General features: G+C 43.9%; 1 protein-coding gene across 14 annotated transcripts in view; it reads left to right on the forward strand.

Annotated features, from left to right (window-relative positions):
* The window catches only part of LOC123519948 (acetylcholine receptor subunit alpha-like), a 349599-nt gene that overhangs the window by 274759 nt on the left and 62340 nt on the right, over nt 1-12500 (forward strand). For all 14 annotated transcript variants that reach the window (XM_045281676.1, XM_045281675.1, XM_045281684.1 and 11 more), the window contains exon 4: nt 11097-11277. In XM_045281676.1, the coding sequence (XP_045137611.1) occupies nt 11097-11277 (181 nt within the window). The remainder of the gene's footprint in view (nt 1-11096; nt 11278-12500) is intronic.

Raw genomic sequence — 12500 nt, forward strand, 5'->3', positions numbered from 1 at the left:
TACTACTTCTACTGCTACTACTACCACTACTACGACTACTACCACTACTGCTACTACTGCTACTGCTGCTACTACTACTACTGGTGCTACTACTACTTCTACTGCTACTACTACAACTATTACGACTACTACCATTACTACCAATACTACAACTGCTACTGTTGCTGCCACTACTACTACTACTACTACTACTACTACTACTACTACTACTACTACTACTGGACATTGTTCAGTGTTCATAACAGTTCACAGCCTTTCTCTTATCATACAACCCACCGCTCTACACACACACACACACACACACACACACACACACACACACACACACACACACACACACACACACACACACACACACACACACACACACACACACACACACAGACAGACATGAGGCAGCAACAGAAAATAGAAAAACAAAAACACAGAACTCAGGCTGCAGCTCAATAATGAAAGAGGAAATTAGAAGTCATAAAGTAAAAGAATCCAATGCAATGCAATTTTATATGATAATTTTAGTGTTTATGCCGGAATTAATATCCTCGCACGCACACATTCGCAAGGATTCATACAGCTTGCCGCTAATTTGGAGATTTTGCTTACATATTTCCCTATTTTTGTATCAGTGCTGTGTAACTCTGTAGCATCTCGCTGTTCAGGACTGTATCAACACCTCTTGCATCCCATCCGAGCGTTGTGCTGCTCTGATGGGCGCCTTTTCCTCCTCCTCCTGCTGCTGCTGCTCATTTGTTTTTCTCTCTCTTATACCATGTGGGCTTTTCACGGAATTTATGGGCTAAAGGGGATACTTTTTGGGGTACCTCCTATCTCAAAGCCCACCCGCTAGGAAACTGTTGCCCCGAGTGAGGAAGCCCAACCTACACTCGGACCGTGGACAGGATTCGAACCGGTGCCCTTGGAGACCCCTCGGACCCCAAAGCACGCATGGTTCCACTGTACCCCGGCGGCCCCCTGTCTATTGTTGATCTTGTTTATTATCACCACTCTGTATTTCATTAATGTTGTGTATCGGTCCAGGGATGTGTCTTGTCTAGCTTTTCTTTCATCACCACCTCTCTCTCTCTCTCTCTCTCTCTCTCTCTCTCTCTCTCTCTCTCTCTCTCTCTCTCTCTCTCTCTCTCTCTCTCTCTCATCAGTATCTCAAAAATAAAAAAATGATAGGATGAATAGATAAAAGTGCCTTATTGCCTCATCCTATACTATAATTCACGACTATTATCAGCTCCTTCTGTGCCTCCTTCGTCAGTGTTGTGTTGCTCTGGCTTGCGTCTCGTCCTGCCTCCATCCACCCTTCACCCACCCTGTGTGTGTCGTGACTCATTAGCTGATGTGGTGGTGTGTTTGACCAGTATAAATTTTGCGTGGGGGTCTTTTAACAGCGTGCATACACCGGTTTAATTTATCTATCTATCTATCTATTTATCTATCTATCTGTCTGTCTGTCTTTTTGTCTGTCTGCATGTCTATCTCTCTATTTGTTTGTCTGTCTATCTTCTTTTCTTATCTTTTTTTCTTTTTTTTCTTGTTCTTGTTCTATTTATTACTCTTTTTTTTTTGTTGGTTTATCCTTTACCTGTTCTTTGTTTCTCCTTCTCCTTCTCTCTGTCATTCTTCTCCTCCTCTTCTTTCTGCCTACTCTATGATATATCTGTCTATCTTCTTGTCTATCTATCTATATCTGTGTGTCTATCTACCTTATTATCTGCTTTTCTTGTTGTTTTGGTTCATTCTTATCCTTTCCTGTTCTTGTTTCTGTTTGTTCTTCTTCCTTTTGCTGTATTTTTTTTTCTCTCTCTCTCCCTCTCCCTGTCATCTTTCTCTTCCTCCTCCTGCTCGTCTCTCGTGAATTAATCCCACTGCTTCCTCTAGTGAGCTTTGTTTGCACCACTGCCACCTATATCAATGCACTTATAGCCGTTCCTCTTTCACGTTCATGATACAGAATTTTGTTCCTCCCGTTGTTGATGGAATTATGCCACTGTAAACTCTGCAAACTCCCTTAATGGCGCACTGTACCCTGAATTGAAGTACCGCGTTGCTGATTTGTTTTCCATATTTGTGTCGTAACTTTCCGTTCATCAAATATACAGACATCATCTTATTTATTCCTCCCCAGTAGTGCAAAGTTTGTTTCTCTCTCTCTCTCTCTCTCTCTCTCTCTCTCTCTCTCTCTCTCTCTCTCTCTCTCTCTCTCTCTCTCTCTCTCTCTCTCTCTCTCTCAGCCAATCTTAGTACGAAAGTCTCCAATAAGTTCAAATAAGTTAAGTGTGTTTCGTATTTTACTGGTCAAAAGTCTATTTTATGTCGTCGTAAACTTTTCTGCTCTTCCTTTTTGTTGTTGTTGTTTTGTTCATCTCAGACGCTAACACACACGCTGGCTGGCTGGTGAGTTGCAGTGATGTCTATACGTGTATCTTACTTCATTTTCCTTTGGTTTAAATTGTTCTGCATGATATTGTGTTGAATCTTTGTATTATCTTTTTTTTTCAGCCAGTAACAATTTTGCCGCGCTGAAAGATTCTTTTTTTCTTTTTCCGTAAGCCCTGTTGAATAAGCGGCAGCTGTCCGGAGATTGGGTGAATGTGTAATGTAGTCTATTAACTTTATGGGGCTTGTTCAAGGTGTGATTTGTGCAGCTGTGGCAATGATATCACCTCATCACACACACACACACACACACACACACACACACACACACACACACACACACACACACACACACACACACACACACACGAGTACTAATTCCTTTTCATCCGCTGTATTTATTTGCATCACATTTTTTTTTTTTTCATATATATCTACGTGACAGCAGCGGTGGTGTGGTAGTGTGGGAATATTACAATTTCCATTTTTATGACCACTGTCCCCGTCACTACCGCCTTTCGTCCCCCTTCACCCCACACCACCAGTAACCCCATCCCTTTCCCAAGACTCCCCCTGCCATCTGAGCATTTATCTGGGGAATGAGAGGAAGTATATTAAGGTAGATACTGAGGGAATGATAATGATGGTGATAAAATTACAGAAAGAAGGATGATGATGATGATGATGATGATGATGATGATGATGATGTTAATGAAGTATTTTGTGGTGTTTTGAGTAAGTAGGTTTTGAATTGGTCTTGAATCACCTCTTTTTGTCATATTTTCAATATCTTCACCCTATATATCTCTCTATTACATCTCACTATCTACTAATCACTTCTCCACTATCACCATCCATCACACCTCCTCCGTGATCATCACCATTCTATTTACCATCATCTACGACTTCCTATTATATCTCATCACCTGAACACTTCATCACTATTACCTCACCACATCACTATCATCACCATCCATCATATCTCATACTCTCACCACCCATGACACCTCCCTATATCATCACCATTCTACTATTTGCCACCATGGATCTACGACTCCTGTTAAATCTCATCACCTGATCACTTCATCACTATTACCTCACCACCATCACTACCATCACCATTCATCATATCTCATCACATATAATTTCTCTACTACTCTCTTTCCCCAATACCTCAGAAAGCCACCAAGTTTCCCAGGGCATTCTCCACCAATGATACCCTTTCTGCTCCACCATTCAGGGATTGTACTCGTAATAAGAACAGAAGGGAAGGAATTGGTGAGGAGGAAATGTATAGATGCAATGAGTAAATGCTGAGGAGGTTGGGAGGAAAGTTGTTCATTATGTGGGTTTTGGTTGGGGTATGATACGTTTTAGGGATTAGAGTAAGGAGGAGCGTGGGACGGAAAGGGGATTAGGAGATAGGTAAGAAAAGAGGGAAGAATGGAAGGAGATTAAAGGATGATTTGGATTAATGGTAGGAAGAGGAGAGAGGGAGAGGGTGGAGGGGCTGGGGGTGTGGGTAAAGAGGGGGGGAAGGGAAAGGAAGGATGCATTCTTCTTGGTTGCTCGTTTGTTGACTTTCTTTAATTACTGTCACATCCTGGCCTCGTAACCTCCTCTTCCCCTCCTCCTCCTCCTCCTCCTCCTCCTTCTCCTTCTCCTTCTCCTCCTCCTCCTCCTCCTCCTCCTCCTCCTCCTCCTCCTCCTCCTCCTCCGTTGTCTGAGGCGCTCTCTCTCCAGCTTTAGGTAATCACTCGCTCTTCCTTTGATCTCGCTCTCCATTTTCTGCAAGCACTCATAAATTCCCTTTTACTGTGACGCTTTTTAAAGGTTAACTCATGTATTCTTCACCCCAACCCCCCTCTCTCTCTCTCTCTCTCTCTCTCTCTCTCTCTCTCTCTCTCTCTCTCTCTAGGAAATTAAACTCATTGGTTATGAATTGAGTTTTTGATCATGTTTGCCTGTTAGCGTGAGTAGACAATGAGAGTGAGTGTGTGTGCGCCTCCCCGAGCCACGTGTAACACTGTCTGGAGGAGGAGGACGCTCATCACCTGTAGCTTCCCAGTAAATGGCAGCCAGGGAGGAAAGGTAAAGCAGAGATGTAAAGAAAACGTCGTGCAATGTTAGATACGAATAGCGAGTGAATTTATTGATTTTCTAGCGCACCTAAATGAATGTGAGAGATTAGTGACCAGTCTTATGCTGAAGTAGGAAGGTACGAACATGATGGAGCTTTTCGTGCCATTTTCTTTTCCTTCTTATCGTCCACTTCCTCACACAAAGCCCGCCATGTGCTCCCTCTCCGCTCTCCACAATAAAGTTTAAACGTTTCATTTTATATTGTACCTTTTTTTTCAGTTGACTCTGCGCTTGGTTTGGTCATAGAGTAGATCAATACACATGTTTCGTACGAAGTTTTTAATCGATTTTAATTGTTAACTGTTTTTTTCATCCTAAATTTACAGGTTCACTTTTATTGTTTTGAGTTAAAAAAAAAAAAGTTACTGTAAAATTAAACCAAGAGTTCTTTACTTACTTATTTACTTATTTCTTTATTCCGTTCTTGGCAAGGAATTTTGTAGTGAGTTTTCTGTAACGATTACATGGTTAGTTTGTATTTTGTGGCGGCCTAGTGAGTCTGCTCCTCCCGTGATGACGTAAGCAGCTTTCCTGAGTTTTACCTTCCCGAAGTGTCGTCCGCTTCCCTGAGCCCGGTCCTTCTGATGCACCTGTGGCTAAAGACAACACTGATAGGACACATTGCCCCTGCATGGTTTGATCTCGCACTATTTTTTTTTTTAATCCTCCTTCACATGAGCCAATTTTATGGGGGAAGGAGAAAGGAAATGAGCAAAACCTAATATTCATAGGCGTCCCTGACCTCTCCACTCCTCCCTCACCTGTGCTTCCCATCCCTCCTATGCTCTGCCTCCTCCTGCAGCGTCTTCTTCTATGTCTCCTTCCTATCAACAATTGTAATTTTATTTTACTGTATATTAATTGGATTATTGATCATTCTCTCTCTCTCTCTCTCTCTCTCTCTCTCTCTCTCTCTCTCTCTCTCTCTCTCTCTCTCTCTCTCTCTTTCCTGTTTGGTAGTCAGAAGTGACATTTCTCAGATAACTTGCTAAATCTTTCAGTCGCGTCAGCTATAACTTAGATACTAGAGAGAGAGAGAGAGAGAGATTATAAAAAAACTGGTGAAAAAAGGGAACAGTAAAAGTGAAAAGAAAAGAGGAAGGGAGAAGAGACGTGCCAGACGAAAGGAAGGAAAATCAGGAAAAATGAGACGAATAGGGGAGAGAGTGCAGGAATCAGTGGGACGGGAGCGTGCAGGATTGATGTTGGGATGTTGGATGCAAGGGAATGCAATATACATCATTGGGTCAGGCTAGTTTCGATCCCATTCCTTCCCCTTCATCACCACCCCTTCCTCTCCTTCGCCACCGTTTTCTCCAACCCTCGCGTCGTCTTGCTTCGCCTCGCCTCGCCCTGCCTCACCTTGCCTTTGCCTCCTCTCGACCTGACGTTGGAAATTTGAACTCTTGATGCCTTGAAGTTTGATTTATTTCAGAGAGAGAGAGAGAGAGAGAGAGAGAGAGAGAGAGAGAGAGAGAGAGAGAGAGAGAGAGAGAGAGAGAGAAAGCATTTCTCTCGGCCGGTATACTTAAATGCTTTCTATGGCTGCGGTTTGATGCCAGGTAGAGGGTAGCCAGTGTAGCCTCCAGTGGCTGTGAATTAGTCATCAGCCTCGGTCATGAGGTCAGGTATCGACTGGTTGTTCATCCTGGACTATTGCTTCAAATCACCCACGATCCCTGGCACACCGAGCTGCTTCACTCCACTCCTTACCTGACGCCACCGCTGCCCCGCCACATCTGCTAACCCTGGCACGTCTGTCGCCCACTCTGCACCTCCCAAGAACGTCCCTGTTGCTTCTGCCGCCTCATTCTCAGCTAGAATGTTGCTGCATGCATCAAACACTCGCACGATGAACGAGTAGCTCTGTTCACCAGTATGCACGAGATGTCAGCAAGCCAAGAGATGTGGCCTCGCTCTCCCGGTAATAGCTCTGCCTAAACATCGGCCTCTATAAGTTGGAGCTTTTCTGTAGAGAAATGGCTGGCGTGCTGCGGGACCAGCAAACGAACGTGTGTAGGTGGGTAGTGAGTGCCTGCAGCGTGGCTTCCTCTGCAGCGTTCACTTTTCTCAGCTTTTTTAATGCCTCGGCGGGAGGACTGCGACACCAGTTTGACACCCTTATAGGACTGGATGACGCACTTCCGAGCTCTCGCAGCTGCCCCTCACCACTCACCAGCCCAGCGCTTTACCTGCCACCAGCAGTGTCTAAAGGGCAAAACTCTACAAGAGACAATGCGAGAGGAGGCAAACACACTCTGCCAGCACTGCGTCACCCTGGGCACAGTCTCGGCCATTCATTACCTACTCCGTTGCCCTGCACTGATTCTCTCCGTCGAGGGCAATCTAATTTACACCCTTTCAACCTGACTGGGAGGCAGGAGGCAGCACAGCACCCTCAGCGCCCATCAACACTCTCACTGCCATGGTGGGCCCTATCCTCCTCCCGTGAGTGCCACACTACGCCCCACCACGGCTATCCTGTGATGGCCCGAGCACTTCCTGTTTTGTTTAGGGCTCACCATGGAGCGGATCACGTCCTCTGCTAGGGGAGAATAAACCTTAAACAACAACAGTAAGGAGAGAGAGAGAGAGAGAGAGAGAGAGAGAGAGAGAGAGAGAGAGAGAGAGACTGCTTAGTGATCGTACGGCACACGACGGATGCACACAGGAAAATTAATAGGCTGACTAAGGGGATTTATTACCTTACAATGTGACACGAGGAAAGGAGGGGCAGAAACAGCAGCAGCAGCGGCAGGAGGAGGAGGAGGAGGAGGAGGAGGTGGGTGGCAGGAGTGGCAGTGATGGATGGCGCATCGTGTGGCGGCGTCGAGATAGAGGAGGAGGAGGAGGAGGAGGAGGAGGTGGAGGAAGATGAGGGAGGGAGGGACGGGAGTAGGAAGGAAAGGTGCAGCCGCCATATTCTTGTTTCCTACTACCTGGTGGACAACCTTTATTTTCTCCCTCTTTTTTTATGGATGATGGATTGATGCTGAGGAAAATTGATATATAGTAGATACCAATGGAAGTCTGAAGAATAGAGAGAGAGAGAGAGAGAGAGAGAGAGAGAGAGAGAAAATCAAGCAGCAACCTCCTGATTTTACACGGAAATGAGAGATTACCTAACCCGAAGCTGAAGGATTACAAGCGAGGCAGGAGTGGATTACTTTGCAACAGACACATAGGGTTTGAGAGAGAGAGAGAGAGAGAGAGAGAGAGAGAGCATAAAGCATAGAGTTGTGAGGCGGAGATTGAAGGCAGCACGTGTTACAGGAATAAACTACCGTGTGAAATATCGTGGATTAATTGTTGAGGCTGTGTTCTTTATCCTGTATTCCCATATCGCTTGCCTTGGCGGGTGGTAGAGGAGGAAAGCTGGGGATTGGAAGGATGGGGACAGGTTTCCGTTGTCTTTGTGCGCTGGGTGGGGAAGAGAGGGGAGGAGAAAAGGGAAATTTGAAAGTTTTAGTTGTTGTTTTTGTTAGAGGGGAGAGATATGGGTTGGTTTGGTTTAGATTTGGCATTGTAACGTATAGGATTCATTGTTTTTAGCGTGGGTTGTATTGCGTCTCTCTCTCTCTCTCTCTCTCTCTCTCTCTCTCTCTCTCTCTCTCTGAGCCAGCTAACGAAGGCAACATTTTTTTTTCTCTCTCTCTTTTATTTTATGCACATTTTGCTTTGTTTGGTCAAATATCACGCACGTCTGTGTCGCGTGTTGATTTTATTTATTTATTTATATTTGTTTTTTTCCTGGAACGGATTCGCTTTTTGTGTTTATTTGTGTGTTTGTTCATTTACTCGCTTGACCGTTGGCTGGCTGGGATGGCGACCGGTGGGTGAATGGGATTGGCTACTGCGCCTGTCATCACCACCACCACCACCACCACCACCATCACCACCACCACCACCGTTCTCTCCAAATATCCTGATATCCATTTCTTTTCTCTACCTCCTTCTTTTCTTTCTCTCCATCTTCTTCATCTTTCTCTTCTCTTCTTTGTTCTTATCCTTTTTCTTCCTTTATTCATCTCCTCCTATCCGTTTCTTTTCTTCCTCTTCTTTTCTTTCCATCTTCCTCATCTTTCCCTCATCTTCTTCGTTCGTGTCCGTTTTCTTCCTTTATTTACCTCCAACTATCCGTTTCTTTCCTCCACCTTCTTCTTTTCCTTCTCTCCATCTTCCTCATCTTTCTCTTCTCTTCTTCGCTCTTATCTTCCCTCTTTCCTTATTTGTCTCCTCCTATCCATCTTCTTTTATCTCCTTCTCTCCATCTTCCTCTTCTTCTCGTCTCCTTTCTTTTCCTTTATTTGCTTCTTCATTCTCCTGTTCCTTCGCTCCTCCTCTTACTAATTCCTCATCCTTCTTGTCTTTCTCCTCCCTCCACATCTTCCACCATTTCTTCAACTTCGTCTCCCTCCTCCTCCTCCTCCTCATCCTCCTTCGCCGCCTCGCTCCCTCGCTCCCTCTTTCTTCTTCCTTAACTTTGCACATTCTTCTTTCATACTTTATTATTGCATTACTTTCTTGCACTTATTGGCCTCCTAACTCATTCTTATCACCTCTTGTATTTATTTATCATTTCATTCCTTTCCGTTCTCCCCCCCTCTCTCTCTCTTTTTTAATTGGTATTCCATTATAACAGGGTTTTCTTTCTTTTTCTCTCTCTCTCTCTGTTTCTCTTTCTGGTTCCGATTCTCGCCTCCTTCCTCTCCTAACTCTCTCCCGTTTTCTTTCTATTTTATTCCCATTCTCTGTCATTTATGCTTTCTTTTCTCCCTTGCCTGCTTTATGTATGTTATGTTATGTATAATCTCTCTCTCTCTCTCTCTCTCTCTCTCTCTCTCTCTCTCTCTCTCTCTCTCTCTCTCTCTCTCTCTCACAGAACATTTAATATACAGAGCTGTAGTTTTTCCACGGTATATGGAGCCATTCTTTCTGAACCCTTAGTGTGTGTATGTGTGTGTGTGTGTGTGTGTGTGTGTGTGTGTGTGTGTGTGTGTGTGTGTGTGTGTGTGTGTGTGTGTGTGTGTGTGTGTGTGTGTGTGTGTGTGTGTGTGTGTGTGTGTGTGTGTGTGTGTGTGTGTGTGTGTGTGTGTGTGTGTGTGTGTGTGTGTGTATGTGTGTTGAGTTCTGGGTTTTAATGCAATTTATTTCACGAATTGACGTATTTCATTAATTAAGAAGCGTGGCGTATATAGCAGTTTGGCTTTGGACACACACACACACACACACACACACACACACACACACACACACACACTCTATTTACTATTGTGTTTCATCTCTCTCTCTCTCTCTCTCTCTCTCTCTCTCTCTCTCTCTCTCTCTCTCTCTCTCTCTCTCTCTCTCTCTCTCTCTCTCGTATGATGTCTGCCTGTGTAAAGTTAATTCAGTCGTCAGTGAGTGAGATATTTTTTTCTATTTTCATTTTAATTCTAATATATATTTTTATTAACTTTCTTTTTATACAAACGTCGATTTTTTTCTTTTTTTTTTACCCATTGAAGTATTTGATTGTTTTGTGTGTGTGTGTGTGTGTGTGTGTGTGTGTGTGTGTGTGTGTGTGTGTGTGTGTGTGTGTGTGTGCTTTATGTTATGTGATTTGTTCTGTAAATATTCTGCGCTGCATGCACTTTTTTTTTTTTATATATATATATACATGTATTTGCATTAGTACCTGTGTGTGTGTGTGTGTGTTTGTGTGTGTGTGTGAGGGAGAGAGGGAGATAGTGATGGCAAAAAGTACATATATTTCTTTATGTTATATGTATTTATGTATTAAAGAGAATAAGTTAGAGAAGGAAAAAGAAAAGAAGACATGTAAGGGGAGTGAGTCAGGAATGAAGGAAGGAAAGGAGAGGGAGAGAGGGAGGGAGAGAGTAAGTGGAAGATAGGAAGGAGTGACAGAGAGTAGCACCTCTGATGGTAAGTTTATTGTAGTTGTACAGTAAATTGAATTCTGCCGGGCATTGTTAGGCTGTAGGAGTGTTAGTGGCTGTTGTAGTCTCTCTCTCTCTCTCTCTCTCTCTCTCTCTCTCTCTCTCTCTCTCTCTCTCTCTCTCTCTCTCTCTCTCTCTCTCTCTCTCTCTCTCTCCTTCTTCTTCTTCTTCTTCATCTTTTTCTTCTTCTTCATCTTTTTCTTCTTATTTTATTTCTTCTTCTTGTTCTTTTTGTTCTTCTTCTTCTTTTTCTTCTTCTTCTTCTTCTTCTTCTTCTTCTTCTTCTTCTTCTTCTTGAAAAGCGAATAGTGCAGCTTTTATATCACCCCATCTCGCTTTGTAATATTGATAACACACTTATTACAACAAACAGCACTTTTAGAAACACATAGATCCAACCCCACAACACCACCGCATATTGTTGCACCCTTAAGAATACTTCACCACACTTTGTTACATTTACCACACATTGAAAAACTCTTGAAAATACCACAATACATGTTCACAGCATTATAATTCTGTGTAACACGCTTAAACACAACCCAGTACACTTTGTAACACCCTATACCTCTTTGTGACACCCTGCCGAACCCTGTAATAACGCCCTGCCTCGCTTCCTCCCTGTAGTGCTGACGGGAACTTCGAAGTGACTCTCTCCACCAAGGCGACGCTCCACATGAATGGCCTGGTTGAGTGGAAGCCGCCTGCCATCTACAAGTCCTCGTGTGAGATCGACGTGGAGTATTTCCCCTTCGACGAGCAGACCTGTGTCATGAAGTTCGGCTCCTGGACCTACGACGGATTCCAGGTGAGTGGCGGCGAGAGTTGACGAAGCGGGAGAGGCTGGCTAATACTCGTAGCGTTTATAGGGTTTAAGACACTTCTCCAGGTGGGGTTTGGAGTTCGCCTTCTATCTGTCACCTTTAGGGCTCGGGATTTTTACTGTTTTTTATCCCCTTTTTTTCCCTTTTTTTTCTCAGGTTTTTGTCGACCTAAGCCAGAGCCCTTCTTAAGTGGCCTAAAGGATATAACGAGGGTGATGTAGACGAGATTCTTTAAAGTTAGTAATCAGGATAGGGCTAAGAATAATGGGCACAAAGTTGATAAGATTGGATTTGTCTTGAGAAATAGGAAGACATCTGCTCCCAAGTAGAGTGGTAGAGATAGCTGGAATGGACTCAGTAATCTATCTGCCAGTGCCGAGTCAGTAGGGAGGTTCTAGACTACATAAATTCATGGATAGGGATGACTGGAATGACGGGCCTGCCACCTCTAAGCCTACTGTTTCCCTTGCAGCATCTCTTCTTCCTTTTATATCCGTACGTTCTTCATTATTCAAAAGTCCACAACAGCGGGATCAGATGGCGCCGAAGGGGAAAGATGGGAAGGCTTTGTTGGGGAAGAATGTTAAGGAAGATTGCATGGTCGAGGTGAGAAATGTGTTTGAATTTGAGGACAACGATAATAAATAGAAGTTTCGGAGGGAAGAGGACAAAACAGAGAATTAAAGACGAGAAAATGATGACGAGTGAGAGAAAAAGAGAGAGAGAGAGAGAGAGAGAGAGAGAGAGAGAGAGAGAGAGAGAGAGAGAGAGAGAGAGAGAGAGAGAACGGGTATGGATGTGACGGAAATGGGAAGTAGATGTAAAGGCAGATAAAACGAATGAGAGAGAGAGAGAGAGAGAGAGAGAGAGAGAGAGAGAGAGAGAGAGAGAGAGAGAGAGAGAGAGAGAGAGAGAGAGAAACAGAGAAACAGAGACAGAGACAGAGAAACAGAGACAGAGACAGAGAAACAGAGACAGAGACAGAAAGACAAAGACAAAATAAAAACCTGCAACGGGAAAACAAAAGAAGAAAGAAAACATAGAATAGCAAAATAAAAAGAAAACAAAAACAAACACCAGAAAGACAAAACAAACACCAGAAGCCCTCCCATAATTACCGTGTCGACAATAAACTATGTAAATTTTAAACGGCACCAATAGACTCGTGTGTATGGAGATGCGAGGCGTGCCAAGGGGGAGCGTGCCA

The sequence above is a fragment of the Portunus trituberculatus genome, chromosome 46 (assembly GCF_017591435.1).
Source record: "Portunus trituberculatus isolate SZX2019 chromosome 46, ASM1759143v1, whole genome shotgun sequence".
Taxonomy (NCBI): domain Eukaryota; kingdom Metazoa; phylum Arthropoda; class Malacostraca; order Decapoda; family Portunidae; genus Portunus; species Portunus trituberculatus.